The sequence below is a fragment of the Aphelocoma coerulescens genome, chromosome 4 (genome assembly GCF_041296385.1).
Source record: "Aphelocoma coerulescens isolate FSJ_1873_10779 chromosome 4, UR_Acoe_1.0, whole genome shotgun sequence".
Lineage (NCBI taxonomy): Eukaryota > Metazoa > Chordata > Aves > Passeriformes > Corvidae > Aphelocoma > Aphelocoma coerulescens.
The window spans coordinates 16,847,479-16,870,631 of NC_091017.1; the positions used below are offsets into that span (position 1 = coordinate 16,847,479).

Here is a 23,153-nt window from a genome sequence, read left to right on the forward strand (position 1 = left end):
GAGACACTGCCAAGACTTCCCGGCACTGGTCTCCCACAGCAGTGAGGAGCAGCTTGCTCAAGGACCCTTTGGATCTGGAAGGGACATAAGATAGATTTCACCTTGCAAATTACACAGTTCATCATTCTGTCTGCAGAGGCTGCCTGTGAAATCCGAGTCTTGGGTCCGCATACATTTACATATGTAAGACACTTCGTGCACAAGATGCTGGGTGTGATTTGTAGGCTTCACTGGCAGATACCCTTATTTTTTCATACAGTGAAATATTTTAATAATCTGAAAAATAGGTTAATTAAGATAACCAGTAATAAGATGTAGTACTTCACCTTTATGCCCAGCTTTCTATTTTCTGTTTAATAACTCATACTAGTAGGGTTTTAAATTGCAGTATTATTTTCAGTTACTGGAGCTTATGTGGTTTATATTATCATTGCTCATAACTTCTTGAGAAAAAAAGGAAAAGAAAAAATCTGAAAACTTGGGGAAAATGTAAGTATAGCAAAAGTGTATGCTCTTAGTTCCAAAATTTTCTACTAACCAAGATTGCATAAATTTTAAAGGAAAATAAACCCCTTTGTGTAAGACACAAGCAATTTGAGTCATACATATGGTTAAATTTTATTTTTCATTTAAACTTTAACTGCAAAGTATTTTGAAATGCCATTAACTTCAATGCATTTTTATTTGCATTTATTCTGTAGCATTTTCTACTGAGGGAATCTAGTCAATGACTTTTTGACTTGAACATTCAGCTGGGTTTTTGTTAGTTGTTTCAACAGACTTTTACAAGCATCAGCAGGTTGGAAAAGACCTTTAAGTAATAAATAATAATATTTAATAAGTAAGTAATAAATAATAAGTAATTAATAAATAATAATTAAATAATAGCTAGTTTTCCTGTTGCTTATAAACCTGCTGTTGAAGATGTTTTAGGAACCAATTTGTTCAGCAATTAACTTTTCCTGGTTTTGTGTCCATCTTACTCCATGTGTACTGCTCTTGCCATGCTCTTGGTGTGACCCTCTAACTTTCCAACTTGTATCATCCTCATGAATGGAATGTTTAGATTGGATGTTAGGAAAAGTTTCTCCACCAAAAGGGCTGTCAAGCGTTGGAACAGACTGCCCAGGAAGGGGGTGGAATCACCATCCTTGGAAGGATGTTTTCCTTCAGAAAACATGTAGATCTGGTGCCTAGAGATATGGTTTAGTGGTGGACTTGGCAGTGTTGGATTAATGGTTGGACTCAATGATCTTAAAGGTCTTTTCCAACCTAAATAACCTTGTGATTCTTGAATAATTGTAGATAACTATGAGAACAGTCATATGCTACAACTATTAATACATTATTTGTGAATGATGGTTAAAAAGGCAGAATTTTGAAGAGGACTGGTAATGCCAGAGTAATCTCTCGGGCATTGATTAAAAGCAATATTGAAAGTGTGTCCTTGTACTTGGAATTTTGCTGATCTTATTCCATGTGTGAAGGCAGCTGGAGAAGATGCACTGCAGCGGTCCAAGAGCCCACAGCTCACATGCAGCAAGCAGTCCCTGATCAAACTCCTAATCAGGTTCATGCTTTGTTTTTTCACATTTTCCTGGTTCCAGCTCTCCTTTCTGCAAGCGCCCAGCTGCCAGCAACACCTGTCTTTCCTCCAGAAACAGCCTTTCAGGCTTTTGGCATGGAGCTGCTGAACTCCAGACTTCCCTGTTCTATTTGCTGGACTCTCCATTGTACCATTCAAGGTGCAGCACCCTTGGTTGCCAGCCTTGCAAAGGAGCTGCATCTCTCCTGGGATCCTGCTGGGAGTTTGTGTCCCAGCCTGCCTCGTGTCCTGCAGTGGTGCTGTGTGTGTAGGCTCTGGGGGTGTTGCCTCCTTTTGGCTGTACAGCACTCCCTGAGCAGGCTCAGAGGCTGCTCTTTCCCCAGAGGTTTGTGTTCCATACATGGTGCCTTGCTTTGGTTCAAAACACAAGATGGGTGATCACAGTTTTCTGAGGGGAAGATTTTCAGCATTTCTGAAAGTTGTTACGTGCAGGTCTTGGTGATGTTTTGTTTTTTCCTGAATCACCAAATTATCACTTCCACAGTGATGTTATTACAGCTTCCTTCCACAGTGCTGTAAGTCCATATCCTTTTTACTCTTCCTCACAGTAAAAGTGTAGTCTTTGCTGTGAAAACCTGCCTGTGTCTCCTGTTCCTCTTTTTCCAGAGCTGCTGGTTGTCACCAGAACCCTTTTGAAACCTACCCCTGTGGTCTGTGATGATGTGTTTCCATTACTCACTTCCCCATTACTGAGAGAAGCTGTAGGAGCAGGAGGAACTTGTCCTTTTGGCTTTCACTGAGCTGTTACTTCAGAGAGTTTTCACCTGAATAATAGGGCATGAAGATTTAACTTGCGACGCTTGCAACAACCTTGGCCAAAGCAGGGTGGGCTCACAATGCTGAATTGTGGGGGTTTTTTTCAATTTTATTTTCTGTTTTTTTCCGCCCATCCATTCCCAAGTGCAGGGCTTTCCATTTTCAGTATCTGTGTTTTGCTAAAGTAAGTGTGAGGTGTGGCAAGCACCTGGCTCAAAAAGCAGCCCTTGGAGGGGCTATGTTAGTAGAAAGAACATTTTTCAGCAGGTTATGTAGGGAATGTTGAGCACATTTAAGCCTTAGAAATACACAGCAGCAAGAAGCTGGTGTTTAACAAATAGGGAGGGGAGGCAAGGTGAAGGCACTGGATGGGGTGTTTCTGAGCCACCCAGTACACATCTTCCTGCACACTGGGGCTGTGATTTGTGTGCTTTTGTGGTTCTCTGCCATCAGCTTTCCCAGATCATACATATGAGTAATGTTAGAGATTTGCCATTACCCCAGAAAAATGGTTGATATTGCATACAGACTGTTTTCACTAATGTTAGGGGTGATTTATTGAAGCAGGACATTAACAGGGTTATACTCTTTTTTCTCTTTTTAATGACTAATTATGAACTAGATGGTGAAAAATATGGCCAAGATGACTGCAGAAGATAAACAGCCAGCTTGTATTTCACAGGTAGTGTTGCTGTTCCAGGAAGCGGGGTAGATAATTTCTAGACGACCAGCAGCATTCAGTGTATTAGGAGTAAAGTCATTTGAGAGAAAACTGAGTTGATAAAAACTGGGGTTATGGAAGTCATACAGATGAGTAGACAAAGGATTTCAAAATTTTTGTTCCTTGGGGAAAGAAATCAAGTGGGAATGTGGTAATAACATATCCAGAAATACCACAGAGGGAAGGGCAGTACTTACTAAGCTTAGTTCAAGCAAGAACAAAAATGAAATTCTCTTTAGCATGGAGTGGAAGTCTGGGCACTCAAGGTACAGAATGAGAGGTGCTGTGGTGCAGTTTGGTTTTAAAGGACTCTGGAAAGCTTGTTGAGAACCTGTGTCTCCAATTTAATACGAAGTTTTATACATGGTAAGTGTCTATCAGGGTTTTATCGTGTTGTGATCAGGATGAAGGGCACATCATGTAACAGACATGGAACACTGGGTATTAACCCAAATAAAAGAAGGAGAGAAGACTTGGATGAGGAATGCTTGCAGAAGGCTGGATGGGAATGGGTGTCTCGGGAGGGATGTTGTTGCTTGGCATAAGGCAGAAACCAGTGACCATAGCCAAGAGTTTTCAGTCTGGTACAGTCAAAATCTGTCCTCCAAAGTTTCCTTAACGTCCTTTTTCATCAAATTATTACCAGTGCTCACAGTTCAAGCTCCTGGTGTTCCATTCCTACAGGTGTCTTGGAGAGTTGTAGGTGATCTCTTCCCCACATTTGTTGTTGACATTTTACTGCTTGTCTTTATTTGATGTCAAATAGAATAATCAAAACCACTGATGCATTTAGTAGACAATTCTTAGCTCAAAAATTACTGAATTTGCCATATGCTTGAAGAATGAATAAATAATCAGTAAAAAAAGAGGTTTGGGAGCATCTGAAAAGGACTGATTAAGATTGGCTTTCATCAACATTATAATTTACTTTTGTAAGCCTATTTTTTAAGGCTTTGTTTATTGGATGATTTAAATATTTAGTAAATACATTTCTTTTGAAATTAATGAATAAGTGCAAGAGAGAGTTTTATATACCAAAAATGTTAGATGTGAGATTGTGTTATGTCATTTTTGGGATTTAATATTAAATATATGAGGGGGGAAATTTTCATACTTTAGCCATTTCTCATTAAAAAGCTTTATCAAAACCAGCTTGATTTGATTTTAACAGGAAACCACTAATTGGCATTTGGTGAAAGTTGTTCCCACACAGGGAGGAGTACCCCTATGAAACTGTTATTTTTCATTTAATTATCACTTTGAGGATTGCTGAGAAACAAGCAAATGTGTTAGACATTTTCCCTGACAACCTAAATATTCCTGTAAAATGCACTTTGGATCTCAGCTTTCTTTTGTCACTTTTGTCCGCTGTCTCTTCATGAATGCTTAGCCTGAAACTCAACTTTAAAAAGGGATAAATTCCCTCTGTCTCTTACCCCAAAACTCCCCAATGCCTTTCCTTCTTAATTGCTGTGCTCATCACTGTCCCACATGCTAGACTGGTGGGTAACCTGAGCTTCACGATTGAGTCAGACGTCAAACTACACAAGATTTGATCTGGGCTTTCACCTGAAGTTTTCTGAGACAACTGCTGTGTGCAAGCACTGGTGTGAGGTGCCACCTCCCTGCAGCTGTTTGCATTTCACTGCTCAGCATCTCGAGCCATAATTGTAATCAGAAGAAAATGTGGAGTTTTCATTAAAATATTATAAGATTTCTCATTAAATGGGCATGTAATTACTCAAAATAGTATTCTTCCTGAGTGGTTTCTCGTTATACTGAAAGGACATCTGAAGTAAGGTCGTGTTGAGGGTCTAGTAGCAATTGTAAAGATTACATGTATAACAAAGTAGAGAGTAAATATGTAAATCTACAGATTTGGATCAGAACTCAAAAGCATCTTCAGCTGTAGTGTCGGAAACCAACATGATGGCATTTTTGGTACAGACTGGGATGTTGAGAAGTGCAAGTTGAGGCATGGAAAAATGGGATACCTGAGAGCAGCTGCTGAGGGACTGCAGGGAAGAAAGGAGCACAGTTGTGTGATGACTGTAAGTTAGAGTCAGTGAGGTGAAATTGTTGCAAAAACAGGCAAGTCTTATGTGATGCCAAGGAATCACTCTGTTTCTTGGGATAAAATGGGATACCTGAGAGCAGCTGCTGAGGGACTGCAGGGAAGAAAGGAGCACAGTTGTGTGATGACTGTAAGTTAGAGTCAGTGAGGTGAAATTGTTGCAAAAACAGGCAAGTCTTATGTGATGCCAAGGAATCACTCTGTTTCTTGTCAGAGCTGGCAAGTGTGGGCCTGATGATTGTGTCTGGTTTCAGCACTTCTGGGCAGGGTGGTGGGGATGGGGCAGCCTTGCAAAATTGTCACGTATGTTCCTGTGCCAGTTGGTGGGATTGCAGTACTTGTGGTACCTTTGTGAAGGACATGTCTCTCATCTCTTCTGGGACTTGTCCAGCATGAACATATCTACTGTGCCCCCTGATAACCTATTCTGTTTTTTCATATCAGATCTTTACATTTAGAAAGGTTCCTTTAAGATCTAAACTGAGTCCTCCTTCCTGAAATTTCGTGTCATGTGCCTGAAGAAAGGTGTATACAGATTAGAGACTGTCTAAGGAAGAACGAGGATAAGAAGACGTGTAGGAAACCAAAAAAGAAACAAAGAGTCATAGAAACTCATTTCATGTTAGTGTAGAAGAGAGAGACATATTAAGGAGGTCATGATACCAGTCTTTCAAAAAGTGGTGTAAAAGAGGACAGAAATGATTAGTTGTTCTTTATGGCCACTGGGGGAATGGTGAAGAGAAATCAACTTTACTGCAGAAAGAAATGATGCAACATTGGAGATGTTGGGAGAACACTGAGTGTGGAGGAAGATGTGGGATATTGTGGAATTCCCTTTATTGGAGATTAATAACATACTGAGTTGGGCAAAGTACAGTAGATCCTGCTTGAGGTGATAGGATAAACTACTTTAGATATATTGTTTCTGTGCTTTACAGGCCTGTGCTCGAGCAGCATTGCACTGCATCATATATTAGAGTCTGCTCCAAACAAAGCAAAATGCAAACACTTCTGAGGTTGTTCTATAAGTAACCAAATTAATATTTACCTAGTTGCTGTCTGTTTTATTACGAGTTTAAATCCAACTAGAATAAAGAACCGAAATACATCTAGGTGAACATAATGAAAATTGTACACAATTAGTATTAAAATGTACATCAGAAGCTCTTTCTTCCATCTGTGCTGTACTTCCCTTTTTAGTATCTAAATGTAAACCAAGAATAAGAATTGCACTTATGGATGGTCCTGGCTCTTTGCAGGGTCTGACCAAAGGCAAATAAAATGTGACATTTCCATAGATCAGACTTCATGCACGTTTACTCCTTGTCTTTAAGCTGTCCAATCCTGTCAGATTTAAGTGTTATTTATTAATTAGTAAGCAGTATGCCAAACTATGTCATTGTTTCAGTTATGCCTTCCATTTCATTCTACTGAATTCAATCATTGGATTTGAGCGTATTGTCCGATAAAACTTCCTTCTGCCAGTGCAGGATAAGAAATTAGGAAATTTTCATCGCTTTGTTAATTAGACTACTGATTCCTCAGGCTCAACAGCAAGTGATAGCATTTTCTATCACCTTCTCCCCTGGGTCACAGCTGTCAGAAACAGATTTTAAAATTTATTTTGCCATGTGAAGCCAGGACCTTTGTTTTCTTCCTCACCAGCTGCAGTCTTCCTTTCTTTGCATATTTAGACAGACTACTGGGTCTCTTCAGCATATCCCAAATGCCACTGCAGAAATCACCCTTGAAAGGCTTCTGCTTTGCAAGAGTCAAGTCCTCTTAGAAGTGTGTCTTACATGATAAAGTAATTTTGTGCTCTGCTTTTAAGTCCCTGTGCAAGTTGTCCCTGCTTCAGTAGATGCTTTTCATTTGCTTCCTCCCCTTGGTCTATCCAGTTAAAGCAGTGACTCATCTGCTTGCCCATGTGCCTGCCAGATTTGTATCTGATCCTTCCTCTCACACATGGCACAACAGGAGTTGGACTCGTGGATCCTTGTGGGCCCCTTCCAGCTCAGGATATTCTATGATTCTAACACTTGGGGTCACATTTAGAGGTTCTTCCTCTTGTGTAGCTACCTGAAAATCAGTGGTTTGCTTCCCAAAGTGGGTAATAGGTTTTATGGAAGCTTTAGGGTCCTATCTTGGTTGTTCTGTCTGTGTTTCTGGAAGGAAAGAAGTGTGCCTCAGTGCACTTTTTAGGGAAAATGGGATGATGCTGTAAGATCTCGTTTGCATTACTGCTTTCCACTTTATTCCATGCATTTCCAGGCATATGTGTGTGTGTGTGTATATATGAAGTCTGTATTATTGTCTAGAAATTTCTCAGCAAAATCTCATTCCCATTGTGCTAGACAACTAAGTGAAAAAACGTCTGTACCAAGATAGCTCAAAATTTTCATGTCAAGATACAACAGATTTGGGGGAAGGGAAAACACGATTTGTGGTAGCAGTAAAATAGCTAATGAGAACAGATGTCAGCTCATTGAAGTAAGTGAGGCAAAGTCACCAGGCAAACATGATGAAAAGATTCAGAGGAGAGGAAAGTGGCATTTTGATGGAGCATTTATCTGTACAAAGGTGGGGGTGCTGGGTGAGGGCTCGGAGAAGAGTCTTACCCGAAGGCTGTCAGAGCTGCCTCGAGGGGAGAATTGGCACCTTTGGTAACTGTGGTGCAGCAAGGTCCTGGAGGTTGTTTTTTGGAGAGCAGAGGCAGGGGGCAGTGGCAGGGTGTGCAGGGAAACCCCCAAGCATTTGGGGAAAGGGAGAAAGCTGGCGGCTTTGGAGGTTGGGAAGGGAGGGGGTGGTTGTAGCTCAGGTGCAGAGCTCAGGCACTGGAGTATGGACCTGAATGGAGGAGCCCAAGTGTTTGAAATGCAGGTGCTCACTGGCGTGGGTACAGAGCCAGCACGGTTAGAGGTGGTCACAGTGGGTTTGTTTTGCAGCATACTGTCTACCCTCAGGCTGCCTAGATCACTCGTGGTACAGTACACACTTAGGAATGATCCCAAATTATACCTCGTTTGAAGTGCATATAGTGATCCTCCCCCCCGCCTTTGTCTTTTATGTTTTGTGTATTTACTCCAATTGCTGCTTTCTCTTCTTCTTTAGATCTTTTTTAAATTTCCACCACTTTCTGTTTCCTCTGCTGTGTCCGTTCTGGTTTCCCCTCTCCCTCCACTAATGTTCTCTGCTTTATACTGGAGGTAGCATAGGTTCTTATAATGTGCTTTTGATATTCCCTATGGATTCAAATATGCATACAATATAATAAAGATCTGTAGGGTCAGCATCAGTTTGGTCATTGCTCTGGCAGAGCTTTATATATGTGATTAAATAAAGATCTTAATACATCTAAATCGTGTCTTTAGGTATACAAACAATAAATGTTTTTCTGATGGACATCAAGGCAAGCTTTGAATATCATCTTTAAAAAAACAATTTACATTCCAGGGGATTGTCATTGCAAGTCTTGTAATTCACCCTACGTAGAACTATAGCTAATTTTCTAAACTTCAGATTTAGCTTACTTTTTTACTTTCAGAGTACTGGAAGCAAGCATGAATCTGCAGAGCATTTTATATTGTTCATTTGCTAAATTTGAACACTAGTACAATTCTATAAACAAGATACTCCTCTATTAGAAATCTGCTGAATTAAATAATAATATTTATGGGGGTTTATCTGCTATTAAAAACATTTTGTTCTTTGACATTTCTGGATCCCATTTTTTAAGAGTAATACAATGAAAATTATTAATTTTGAGCCTATGAAAAATGGTGATTGGGTGTGTGGAGTCCATAGCTTAATCTATTCTGTGCATATTCCCTGGGCACAAAGGGAGTATATTTTATATATATATATATATATATATATAAATATATATAAAATCTACATGTATTATCTCCCTCTAGACCCAACTTTAATAGCATGTGTAGGTTTACTATTTTAAAAAAGAGAGTATGGTAGTTTACCTATCTTACAGCTACCCTAAACCCTCAAACTTTACCATTAAGAATGAGGAATGGCATAGATTTGTAGCTGATGCTCGTGTTAATTCGTATTCCAAAACCAGTTTACAATAGAGCCGGATAAGTGTCCTGTTATTGGACCTAGAGTAGCATTCCCAGTTGCAGATGACTAGAAACCTATTCAGCATCTTACAGATGGCACAAAAACTCTGGGATGGCAGGATCCCTGTTACAGCTTGGGGCCAGGAGACTTCCATGTGAAAGGTCAATACTAAGGAACCACCTGAGCACCTGACTTGTGGCTTCTTTGTTCCTGTGTTATACTGTACTTTACTGTTATAGCTACGGAGAATGGCTGCTGGAAGTGCCTTTTGAAAATCCAAGTTTGTGACTTGTCAAATGCTTCACCTTATTTTTATTATTTTTTTTTTTAATTGGAACATAAAGACCACCTAAAATACTCAACAAAAGTCATGACGGATATTTGAGATTTTAACCTCGGGGTATCGCTGTGGTGTCTTTCTCTATTGTTTGTTTTTCATCACCTACTACTCTGTCTAAGGTGATATAAAAATAGGAGAATTATAATATGATATTCTGGCTGCAGTCACACTGAACAGGAGGGACAGGAAGTCCTGCAGGCACTGCTGCACAGCCATGTGGATGAAACTCTTGTCCTAACCCCAGACAGGCTTCAGACTTCAGCTTTGTCACTTGAAATGCTCCATGCTTCATCCATCCCTTGGTCTGTGCGGAGAGCCAGGGATTTTGTGAGCATTTTCAGGGAGTAATCCTGATGAGCATGGCTTTTACTCTCCCATTCAGAGGTGGCTTAGTCAGTTTGTAGTTGGTATTGGAGTGAGAGAGCTTTTAAAGAGCAGCTCGGAGTATGTACTGCTCAGAGTTTGTATTTAATCTTTACTTGTTGGTTTCTGTGGGAGTTACCAAACCAGTTGAGCTACAGCACTGGCATGAAGCCAAATGAAAAATACAGTTTTCTTCACTGTAAACATGACTGTCAAGCAGTAATGTTTTTCTCAGTTTCATTTTAAAAGCATTATAATGGAAGAAAATGAAACTAAAACACATTTTTATGCCAGTTTTATACATGGAAGAATCTCATTTCTTTTAATAAAAAACTCTTGGATAAGAGAGCATACAAACTTAAGTATGTGATCAATTATCTGTGTTGCAAGATACTTGATGGAGTTGGTAAACCTACACTTTTTTTATTCTGGTGTAGTTATGGTGCGAATGCATTTTTTTGCCTCTGCAAACATGAAAGATGTGTAGAGTTCTTTATTTTTAGTCCTGTTTTGGTAACAGAAAAAAAAACAATGCCTAATAAATTTAATGAATAATAGCAGCAGACACTAATCTCTATCCACTCTTCAGGCTTATTTTTAAACTCTGTATTCAGTGTCCAGTGGCTCTGTTAACTCCTCATCAGACATTCAGCTGAGCTTGCTCATCGTTGCTTTGCTTTTGGGATTTATTTTGTTGAAAAATCTGTAAGTCCAGCTTTGCCTTTCTAAGATAAATGCAAACTATATTTGGTGTTCACAGTGATTTCACCAGGACACCCTCATGTAGGTGCAGCTGCACCAAATGAGGAACAACTGCATTTTCACTTATTTTGAGGATTGAACTTACCAGGGTTGTCTGCTTTGCCTGTAACTCTCTCTGTTTTATTTTGAAGAGTAAGGAAAATGCTTGTTTAACAAAATGATCAGCTGCTGCTTTGTAAAATGGATTTTTGGGTACTGGTGTTGAAAATGACATCTTGAAGAATGGGTGTTGTATCCATGTAACTTGATGTGCCGGACGATAAAAAAATTCTTCATTGTTTGAATGAGTTTTTTTAAGAATTTCATAATAGAAAAGTAAGAGATAGGATTTGAACAGACTTTTAGAAGGATCTTCTCACAATTCCTGTGTCTTGAAACAGAATAAGCTGCCATGAAACCTTTGCTGACAGATACTTGTCTCGCCTCTTCCTTACAACTTCAAATGGACAGCTATTCCTATGTAACCTGTGCTAATGCTTTTGATAATTAGGAAGTTTTTAAGTAGATGTGGTTAGCTGAACAAAAGAACTTCAAACTTTATTAGGAGCAGTACATTTTTATTTGCTTATTCAATCCTTTTATTTAAAAATTCAACTTGCCTCACTTTGTCTGTATGTCTGCAGGCATGGAGAAAATAAGGAATTCTCGAAAGCAGACATACGTCCTTTAGGTGAATCAATGAAATTAATTTCCTTCACCTTATTTCCTCCAGCTCTCATAAGGAAAAGTGATAAAAGTTAAACAAAAATCTCTGAAGTTCTCTGTAGGTTACCTGAGGGTTGTTGGTGCTGAGATCCACCAGAAAGATCCTTCATGGTGTGATGGAAATGTTTAGAAACTGATGCTGGGATTTTGGACTCCCTGTTCCATGCAGCACATGCTGCAGTAGCAGTGAATTTTTCTCATCTTTTGAACACCATAGTGAAGGAACATCTCTTTGGGCACCTTCCATATCTTGTGCATGAGTAGTAACATCACTGTTTTCTGTAGCAGTGCCTCATGTTTACCCTAATAAATAATTTTTTCCATTGAACCATCACCTCTGAGTTCAAGGTACTGTCTCAGCAAGGAAGTGTTGAAAACAACAGGCTATTGTTGCACTTGGGTGTGCGTTGTCCTGGACCCTGGGTGTCTGTATCCTGCCTCGCTCATTCCCAGCCGCTGGCTCTGGGCAGGCAGCCGCAATGTCAAGGAAACAGTGAAACATTAATGGCTGCTGTCACCAGAAATGGTCTGAGGGCACCAGCAGCAGCTCTGCTGTTGAGGGGGGTTTTCTTAAAATGTTGGTTTGTAGAAGAGCAATGAGGCGGTTCTGTGGGTCTCTGTGAGGAGTGTTCCACACTGCAAATAAGAGGAGCAGGAACAAGCTCATAGAGCAAGCTTTGAAAGCTTCCCAGGAGGCAGTGACATGGCATGCTGAGCTGGAGTGGAAGTGAACATTTTGGAGAAGAGGAGGGATGAGGTGGAGGTTGTCCAGAAAGGATTCTGGAACTGCAGAAAAGGGGTTATATTTAAGGATAGATAGGGGAGGGGAATTGATGATGGGAAAAAACTTGAGGTAAACTTCGGAAAGGATATGGACTAGGAAGGGACTATTTGCAATAGTGTTCCAAGTGGGAGTGGGATAGGCTTGTATTACTGATGACAGTAAAAGGAATGTTGTAGTAATCAAGAGACAGGAAGATAAAAGTTCAGACAAGGGTTTAAGCTGTGTCCAGATAGGTAAGAAAGACTATATTTGAGAGAAGTTACTCTGAAAGAGCTGCGAACATTTAAATGTAGTCCATTATTCACTGACTTCAAAGATTTTGTTGGTGGTGGTGTTACGTTTCCCTATTGCAAAAAGGGTGGTGATGGGCTTTTGGTTTGGTTCTTTGTGTGTGTGTTTTTTAACAGAATTGTCTTCATTTTTAATTCTAATTCTTTCCTCATGCTATGGTAAAGTTGGGAATGCAACCCATATGGAATGGCTGGCCTCTCTTCAAGGAGTGGAAGCTTCATAGCACTGCTGGCTTCTCAGAGTACTTAGTAAAGAAAACTAGGGTGGGTAGCATTAAAGAAAAAAAAAAAAGGAAATTAAAAGAAAAGGGAAGGCAAATCATCAGAGACGTGTTGATAGCAGTGAGAAAGGTGTTATAGGAGGTACAGTCTTTTCTTTAAGTGAATAAATATTTAAGCATTAGTTCAGAACTACTCAAGAGAAGAGGGCAAAGCTGTTACGGACGTATCAAAGCATCGAAAGCAAAAGGGACTTGACTAGCTTGGGCTGTTCAAAATGGATTGACTACATTTCAAGTTGAGGCAAAAGCTTAGGAGGACTCTGGGTCTGCTAATATTGTGCAGATTTCTTTTGATGACCAAATGTGATGGAGAACATGAATTGCAGTCTTGTAGATGATAAGTGATTGCAGTTCTGAAATGTTTAGTCGGCACCAACCACAGTAACTAGGATGTTTTCTGCATGTCTGTATGGAGGCAGATACTGGACATTCTGTCATGTATAAAAACATCCAGTAAAGGAGTGAAAATGAGCTTAGAGGTGTCTTTTTGTCCTTTTCCTAGTGTGATGATGCTGCAGGCAGTGATGTATTTAGGGTCCTGTGCCTGTTTTTGCTTAAGAACTTTGAGATTATACTTCTGCTTCCATTTCCTATAAAAAGCCCAGGGTTTTGCTGGCTTTCTGTACTGACTTGGTTCTCATGCTGTTCATCTTCCCAGCCCGGAAGTCCAAAAAGTTGGGGAAATTGAAAGGGATGCACGAGGAGCAGCCCCAGCAGCGGCAGCAGCCACCCCCGCAGAGCCCCGAGGAGGGGACGACGTACATCGCGCCTGTGACCGAGCCCTCTGTCAACACTGCACTTGTCCCCCACATGTCTGCTATCTCACCAGCACTCACTCCCTCTCCTGTTAAGATCCTTGAAAGCATTGAACCGGAGATCGTGTACGCAGGATACGACAGCTCGAAGCCGGACACAGCGGAGTACCTGCTTTCCACCTTAAACCGCCTGGCCGGCAAGCAGATGATTCAGGTGGTAAAGTGGGCAAAGATACTTCCAGGTAGGACTGTGAGTCATCTGGTGAGATGTCACTTCACTGTTTCTTTTAGCTCAAAGAGCTATTTGCTTGATAAATTCCATCTTGAATTAATGGACTTTGTTGAAAAAGCCTGCCATTGGGGGGTGTGAGATGAACCTCCGAGAGAAGATTGTGGGTTTTTTTCTTATTTTACGTAAAGTTTGTTTCTTATGTCTGTGATTGATATTTAAAAAGCTTTAATTTTCAATAATAGCCTCTTAAGAAGAAAACACGTTTTGTCACTGGAAGGAAAAATTACAGTTGTATTTTTTTCCGAAGTGGGAGTGTTGCTCTTGTTTGTGAATACTAGAAAAGTAGTGAGCAATGTGTTTGGTGATGGTTTGACCAGCCCTTGTAGTTCATGGGTATTTTCTGGTTTGATCTCTAGGATTTAGAAACTTGCCTCTCGAGGACCAAATTACTTTAATTCAGTATTCATGGATGTGTCTGTCATCGTTTGCCTTGAGTTGGAGGTCGTACAAACATACAAACAGCCAGTTCCTATATTTTGCTCCAGACCTGATCTTCGATGAGTAAGTATTCCTTAATGGCCCTTTTCAGTGCAGGCTGGAAGGATTGCTGTCTATTTGGTTTTTCAGGCATACTTGCAGTCTAAGAAAATTTCAGCTAATCCTGGCTTAAAAAGCAGCTGAAGATTTAATTTTTTTCAGTGACTCACTTTTCAATTGCCAAAGCTTTGATTACTGCCGTCCACTTCTTATGTATGGGGATGTGTTCTCAAACTAGGACCATCCCACTGGTTTGAAATGTGACTGATACACAACCAGGATTTATAGAAAAGAACATTTTTTGGTATCTACTGGAGCTTGGAAAAATATCCAACTTCTAGGAAATGTGAATGTTTAAATTACTGGGGTTTTTCAGAGCAGTCATATAATGGTGCTTTTGTTAACAATATACAGCTGTTCAAATGTGTTTTCTTGACAGTCTTAATTACCCTTCTTTGCAACCGTGAAAGAAGCCAAAATGTTTTTTCAGTAATGAAACATGACTTCTTTTATGATGCATTCAGACAAGAAGAAGGATCAACCATTCCGTCTGAGTATGTGTGTTCCTTCATATTTTATGTTTGTGTGTGTTTAGTGCTTTGCTTTTGATGACTATAATTTAATTTCTGTTCCATTCTCCTAGTGTTTATTACAAGACAGTAAAGTCAAAAATCTAAGTGAATGTGCAGGCAGTCAAAAGGGGCTTGCATCATTTGCTTGTCCCAGAAGACTGGGGGTTTTTTCTAGAGGTAAAAAGGAGACATAATCAATAGGATATGGGTACACTTGAGGAAAAAAAGCAAAACAGGAAAAAAATTAACAAAAAAGTAACTCACCACTTAATCTCCTGATACATTTTGAAATCTTTTTCTTGGAAAAGATGCTTTGTTGCTGTCCATCTTAATAGTCTGTCTTTGATTTAGGAATTCCTAAATAATTAATGAGTATAAGATGGGTCCCAGAGCAGTGAGCAATATCAAAGAAGGATTGTTTGGTTTGGGTTTTTTGGTTTTTTTTAAGAGGGAGAACTGATGATTTACTGCATGTGGCTGAAAATGTAGTGTCAGCCATTTTCCTTGTTGAAAATACCTCCATTATGACTTGGACATTAGAGAATTGTCACAGGGAGAAAAAAGGTACTGTAGCTAGAACTAAGTGAAAATGTGAACTTTGAAGAGTTTAATTCTCCTGGGGGAATGTAGACTAAAAGTTCAAACACAAAAGCAGTTTTCCCTCATCTCAAGGAAGTCAGTCAGGGGGTCAGAATTTATTGGACAGAGAAATCAATCCTGCTTGCAAATAAAAGTGCATGTATTGCTTGCTCTTGTTATACTGCAGCTTGAAGCAACTTCGAGAATTCGAGATCAATTGTGAGTTTTATGCTGTAAGCCTTGAAGATAGGTGCCTGTAGAGTTATACTGAGGTTGAGGTAGGGATCCAGTTGGAAAAAGAAGTGCAAAATTAAAACATCCCAAAGCAGATTTGTATGTGAGATAGTGCTCTATGCACTATCCTGTGTGGATTTGGTCTCCTGTGTATTTGGCAATATACTCATTGCAGAGAGAAGGCAATTGTTTCTAAATAGAGAAAAAAAATTTGCCAGGAGATGTGAGAGGGGGACAGGGGTTTTTGAAGTAGCTAATCAGGACAAGAAAGTTCCTTGGAGGTAAAAGAGTAGGAGTTTGGTGTTCACTCTGAAACAGTACTGGACACACCTCTTGAACAGGAAGGGATTTCTCACTTTGTTCGTGTTCCATACTCAGTGGGCATCGTGGCAGGCATTTGTTCCCAGTTTCTCACGTTGCCATTCAGGATGGTGGTTGAGACTGCATTTGCAGTCAGAGATTAGGGCTCTCTGGCAAAGGGAAGTTGTTGAGAAACTGCAAAGAGCCAATGGAGGTTGGCCAAAGTGGTCAGGGCTGATTGGGACAGCGAGGGACCTGATGGTATGGTGTGGATTAAATTGCAGCCTTCAGCTTCCTAATGAGTTGTAGAAAAGATGAAGTCTGGCTCTTCATGGAGGTGCTTAGTGGAAGAATGAGAGTTTGTGATCGCAAGTTTGGGACAACACACTGCCTCCCAGGCAGCAGGAGAAGACATTTCCTAACGAGATGGTGAAACAGTCGGGCAGGTGCCCAGAGAGACCTTGGAGTCTCTGTCTCAGAAGGTGTCCAAGCCTTCACTGGGCAAAGCCCCAAGCAGCCTGTTCCAGCTTCGAAATTAACTCTGCAGGGAACAGGGGGTTGGCCTTGAGACCTCCAGTGGTCCCTCCCAAGCTACAGTTTTGTGATTCTAAGTTAAGAGATGCAGTGCTTTTTCCAATTTTGAGGTAAGGCCAGAGCTGGATTACTAGACTTGTACAAGATGGTCAATACAGTTCAGTGTAGAAACCATTCCCATAATACAAAATACAATACGTATTCCTGTTTGTGAAGTGCTGTGAAGCTTTGCTCTGAAATCGCTGTAGGCTGGTCTTACCCTTACTTTCTGAGTACCATGGACTTGGAAATGTGCTGCGTAATTCTAAGCACTGGCCTTTGTTTCTGTGCCACGTGGTTTATTAGGCCTCCCCGAGGTTTATTTGGTGAAACTTTCTGAGTGTTTTACTGCCCTTGGCATTTTAGGACATTTATTAATTGATGCAGAATGAAAGGAAGATGCTTTACAATGCCTTTCCTTCTGCTGGTTTGAGAGAGTTATATTTCTGTTATCACCTGGCCAAGATATTCTTGGCATTTCTTCATATTATGTCTGGAGAGGTCATTTCCTGTCTCTATGCAAGAAAAAACAAGAAATGTCCCTGACCAGGCCCTTGGTGCCCCAGAAGGTTCAGCATTTTCTTCAATGAACAGTTAAAAAGGAGTGAAAGTAGAGGCTGGCATTAGTGGAATTAGTTGGCTTTGTTTTACGTTAAATGAATTTTCCGCTTACTCTTAACTACTGTGAATAAAAGGAAGTCGTAATGTTTCTGGCAGGCCATGATATATGATCTTGTTTTCTTTCTTATTCTGAAGGCCTGTAAACAAGGCCAACAACAAATGAGGATCCCTGTTGTTAATAGCTGTTAAATGTAACTTTGATTGTGTACAGTGCAGAATGCCTCCCTACTCATATGTGGTTTGATTTCCTGTTAGGCTTGTGGAAGACTGGAAATATTTGTCTGCCTTCATTTAGTCATACTACATATCTAATTAAGTGTACTGTTTGTCTTTATGGTTCAGGCATATATTCCATTGATTTAATTGGGCTTAACTGAACACGAAGATTTTAACTGAATAATAAGAAAATGGCTGCTCAGACAGAAATGCCTAAAAAACAGCCTGAAAAGAGGCATAAAATAGACCAGTGTGTTTTATGTCGTGTTTGTGTAGGTTATGGCATGTGCAGCTTTTTAATCCATTTCTTTTGTAACATAGTAGTTGTGATCAAAACTAATATTCTGTAGATGCAGCTTTGGTTTTATCAGTAAAATCTTCAGAAGACCGTCCTACACATGGCACCACATAATTCCTATTGAGGGTAAACACTCTTAAAGAATGACTGCTGCATATGGGATAACACTCAAAAGGTGTTGTAGTTATGTTCTTTAGGCTGTGCAAACTCAAATTCAAGAAGTTGCAAAATTCCAAAATTAAGGTGGTCTGTGAAATCATAGTTTAAGCCCTTTGGGTACATGCTTTGAAGACTGTATCCGTAACAAAACCCTGAAGTTATGCTATCCCGTAATATTTTTCCCATGTGACTCCTTTGATCAGGTTGGATGAGATGTAAGGATTATATAGTGAGAGACTCTTGGAGGTTTTTCTTCATTTGTTGTCATTGAGGAAGTCTTACCTTGAATGGATCTAGGGATTTGGGAGAACAGAGATATTAGTGGGAAAGATTTTCTTAAGACATGGCAAAAGACTGTCCCTAATTCAAACCCTAAGCTCTGAGACTTTTCAGGTTCCTACTGCAAAAGTAACAGAAATCCTGCAAGAAAAAGAAAAAAGGCTACTGTTTATTTAACTCAAGGGAGGGAGAAAATTTCTCTTTAGGATTTAACCAAAGACTTTAGCTAAAATTTTCTAATCTAATTCAACCTGAGGCGGGCACATGCATGGATAATTTAAGTCCAGAGCATTAAATGAGTAAAAACATACACAACTGAAAGCAGGAAACCAAGCAGTGCTGGCTGGAATGGATGCAAAAACAAAGCAAGGGATGTAGCCCATGGTTTGTAATGCCAGCTTATTTTCAGGGATTCTGGCTGAAGCTATGCAAAATGAACTCTTTACTACAGGGAGCAGCCTTAAAGAGGATTTTTAAGATGTAGTTCTGGAATGTAGGGAAGTCAGTTGCAATTTCCATTGGTCTTTCCCTTATTGGATGAATTAGTTATAGAACTAGTGGCTAAAATTACTCTTCCCGCGGCTTTGCCCTTTTGAAGGAAAAGGCCTCAATGTTTTTGAAAAGAGGTGGTGTGTGTGCCAGTTCATGTCTACAAGAAATCTGATGAGCCCAGCTTTTCAAAAGTAGGAGTTTATGTCTTTGCAGTGCAGAAGTCAGATGCCTAAATTCCAGAGAAAGGCAAGGGATGCTTCTTCTTGCTCAGGTTTTAACGGGCTCAGGCAGTTGCTGTCCCGCCGGCTACTGGTGACAACATCCCAGGTATCTGCTTCCACCCATACATTAAGTCAGGACATTGGCTGGCAACCTTTCAGAGGCTCAGGAAGGAATAAAAAGCATTTACAAGTGCAGCACTGCCAACAGAAACCCAGCAGGAGCCAAGACACGGAATGGCAGGGATCCTCACTCACACAACGTGGGAAACCAGTGGGAGCGGTGGGACATGGGCTGCCTTTGGGGCCATGGCTTGTGCTCCCAGCACATCTCCTCCTCCCAGCTGGAAGCCAGAAGCTGCATCCCTCAAGGCAAGCTGTGCTGCTTATCCATTCCTTCCCCTAAGGAAGATGCATGGTGGCTTCTTATTTATCCGTAAGGCAAAAACACAGCTGATGGTATTGATGATGAATATTAAAAATCAAGCCCTGCTCCTCAATATATTGGTTTGTGCTGGCATAAAAACCCCAGAGGGATGGCCCAACCCTGGAATTCCCTCACGGGTCTTGATTTATTTTTTGCTTTTAGGTTTAACACAGTCTCTTTGTAGATTTCTGGATCCGCAGGGATTTCTGAAAAGACTCAAGATTTCAAAATTATTCCTATTTTTAGCAAATCTACCCAAATCACCTTATTTACCATTCCAGCCTTACCTGGCTGTTAAATAGCAGTGATGTGAGATACTGAGAGAGTTCAGCGATGCTGAGACACACGGTGTGGAGACTCTTTAGTACGTTAAAGTACGGCATCAATATTTCAACAGTATTTTGCAAATGCACTGCATGACTAATGTGCTGTGTGTTTTCTTGCTCCTTTGATTTTTCTCAGTTTGTCATCTGCGGCATAAAGAATAAATCATAGCTGCAGAAGTGTGCAGGTTCTGAATTTCCTGGCCATTGCACTTCATTCTGTTGTTGGTTTTTCACTCAGTCAAGGACTTGAGGGTTTGCCTAATGAAAACCAGCACTAGGCATTGCATAGTATGAGGTACCCAAATTACTGAACTTGAAAAACTGAGTTTAAAACTGGGACCAGTTTTCACAAGCATTTGCATCAGTTAGGTCATTTTTCCATCTCTGAAATTATTGTATTAGGTCATATGCAGTTCAGTCCTTACAGTAAAAAGGTTTCAGTAGAGGCTGCATTTTACTGAATATTATGTACAAAACACTAAGAGCACAATATACTGATGGAGGTATATATATGCATATTTTAAAATTTTTTCAAAGTACGTACTATGTATGTAATGTGGTTTTAACCAACTAACAAAGTTTACTACAAATTAGCATAAACACATTCTTTAAAGTGCAAGATTTAGCTCCCAGTAAAATAAAAATGTAGTATTGCAAGCATCTCATGCTGTGCCTTTGGTAATTGCCCCAAGTGTGAAGTTCTAAAATTTAGAAGGAGACAGAGGTTAATATTGGCAATAGATGAACAATAGAGAATCCATTTTGCAAATGAGAAAGTTGAGGGAGAGCAAATGAGGTAAAGAGGGGCAAGAAAAACAGCTTCAGTACAAGGGGATTTCTAGAAAGTTTCTCTGCTGGTGTTGTCATGGGATGTGGATGGGCAGAGGATTTTGTAACATTGAGGAAAGCCATAAAATTAAATTAAGAATTAAGACGTAGCTCAGCTAAATAGCTAAGATTGCATTAAAAATCTGCATTTAATAATCATGTATAGTTTATTAGTAAATAACATTTTCATTATGTTCCTAAATCCTCTCATAATATGCTTGTGGAAGCTGGGACCATTAGGATTTGGTGTTGCGTAAGGCAGTGCAAGGATGCAGCAGCCTCTCTGTGCCCTTTCAGTGCTGAAGCCTGTAAGTCTTCCTGGTATTCTGATTTCTATGGAAACAGCAAGAAGATAAACATAATAAAATAAGATGAATAATTAAAACCACCTTTTTAAAAATTTTTTTAACCTCATATACCTCAGGGCTTTGGGGGGGGCAATTAGTTAGATCATCTGTGAATGGTGATAAAGCCAATAAGTAACTTCTCTTATTGTTTAAATGATTACTTTTTTGCTTTTACGTTTGGCAGGATGATGGCTGTTAACCCTTTTGTCTTCTCCTGCAATCTGTTAATCCTGTAGTTTCTAAATTTTGGTACATTTTTGTAATCTCAGTCATCTGGCAGTCTCCAAATCCCTCATTTCTAATTATTATTGCCACAATGAGAGTTGGTAGGAGTTGTCAGTGTTCATTCTTTGCTGATAAATTGTGTGTGCGATTGCTGGTCTTTTTAAAAGGTCAGCAAGCGCCCCTTGGTGATCCTCCCTGCATGGTTTTTGCTTGCATGTATTATTTTGTGAGGAATACTGCATTCATGCAAAGTGTCAGTGCAGTGGGAAGTGAGGATGTTCATCAGTAAATTTTTTATATACCTTGTTACTACTATTTCCTTTTTCATAAAGTGTGGCTTAGGTCCCATCCAGAGAAGTACATAAAGGGATTTTGTTACATACCCACCCCACAGCAGTGCAGACAGAAAATGACATTTTGGAAAACTGCTGTCAGACCTGTATATAATAAATGTAACGTGCTTCAGGCTAGATTTTCCAAGTCTTTATTTTGGGCTTTTTTTCTTTTTGAACAGGTCATTGGTTGGGCAAAGCAATAGATCTGGTTTCTTTGTGTAAATTTCTAAAGGCTATGCCTTTTAATACCTCTATCTCTAAATTATTCTATATTTCTAGAGTGTTTTGGTTCAAACTGGGAAGCTGTAAAGGAAAACAGGAGATACAGTAGTTTTAAGGAGATCTGTAAGAATGGGGAAATGTCAGAAACTGTCTCTCTAGTACAGTTTGTCATCCTTTAAATCAGCCAAAGAAACTTTAAGATCAGAACAAGGGGCTTCTTCATTTGCCCATTCTAGCAATGATTTAGGTACTTTCTGAATGTGATGCATTCAGACAGTTGTGCTTAATAACCTTTCTGTGTCTTTCTCTGTGAATTTGCCTACTATCTCTTTGAATACATTTGTAATCTTGATATTGAAAATGTTCTGTGGCACTTGCTTCTGCAATTTAATTATGCATATTTGTTTGTTGGAGATGTTTCTAAAGCAGGTGGTTGATAGTTTAATGGAGTGCCACTTCATTCCTGTGTTTGCAGTAATAGTGAATATAATCCTTCTCATCCCATACATGCCATTTATCACTTAGATCTCCACTGAGTCCTGTTGTTTCTTCTGTGAACTGAAGAATCAGTGAGTCAATTTGACCTCCCTTTGCATATCAGTTGTCTGCTATCTCTGGCCATCCTCAGCTCCTCCCTTCATGCTTTGTATTAATTTTGGGAGGAAACCACACTGATGCTGGGTTCAGAGCACAGTGGATGCAGCAGCAAAACAATTCCTGTCTTGCTCTCAACTCTTCTCTCACATCTTTGCTTTTTTTGATGAGCACTGAGCAAGCATTTTCAAAAGGCAGAAGCCCAAGAAACCTGTCCCAGGTTGCACCTAGAACTCTTTATTGTGTGTTTGTTAATCCAGTTATTTTGTGTGTATGATGGGAGATGATTATACTGTCTGCATTATCCAATTAGTGATTTTCACCTTCCATTTTGTTAGCCAATCACACAGACTTGCAGGATTTTTCAGTAGTCTTTCACAGACAGCTCTTGATTTCATCATCTGGAGTCATCAGCGAGCTCTGTCACCTCCAGAGGTCTGATTTTTCTCACTTGATGTATGAGCACAGTTCTCAGCCCAGGCCCCAGCGTGGAGCTCTGTGAGCCTTCCCCGGTAACCTGCATTACTTGTGAGATGTCCATTTGTTATTACCCTTGGTCTCCTATTTTTAAGCTGCTAATAATCCACAAAGAGACGACCTCCTTACCCCTAAGCTCTCTTTAAGAGCTTTCAGGAGATCTTTTTAATAGCTTTAAAATCCAGCCCTGACGTGATTGCATCCTCCCATACCTCCTGATGCAAAGCAGTATGCAGGTCCTAGACCAGTAATTACCCACGCTGGCATGCTGACAGAATTTATTAGAGCCCATACCCAAGTTGCATGCCCCAGTTTCCTTTGTGTGGAAACCAGGGCAGGGGAGAGGAGGAGGAGGAGGAGGAGAGGGCTGGTGTTTGCTTAGGTCTCACCCCATATGGCTGTGGGATGCAGCTAGACCTGGCATGTGCAAAGCATTTCCGTCGTGCAGACGTTGCCTGCATCCACCAGAATGTCTTCGTGCTATCATCAGAGTGCCCTCACAGATTCGTGAGACGTGACCTCTCTCTGCCAAAGTTGTGCTGACTTTCTTC

The 23,153-nt window shown here is 40.2% G+C and overlaps 1 protein-coding gene across 6 annotated transcripts in view; it reads left to right on the plus strand.

Annotated features, from left to right (window-relative positions):
* The window catches only part of NR3C2 (nuclear receptor subfamily 3 group C member 2), a 191,560-nt gene that overhangs the window by 146,049 nt on the left and 22,358 nt on the right, over positions 1-23,153 (plus strand). For 5 of the 6 annotated variants that reach the window (XM_069012828.1, XM_069012827.1, XM_069012826.1 and 2 more), the window contains 2 exons: positions 13,415-13,753; positions 14,160-14,304. In XM_069012828.1, coding sequence (XP_068868929.1) covers positions 13,415-13,753; positions 14,160-14,304 — 484 coding nt within the window. Of the gene's footprint in view, positions 1-1,607; positions 2,143-13,414; positions 13,754-14,159; positions 14,305-23,153 lie in introns of those variants that run through there. The other variant, XM_069012829.1, reaches the window with a different exon arrangement.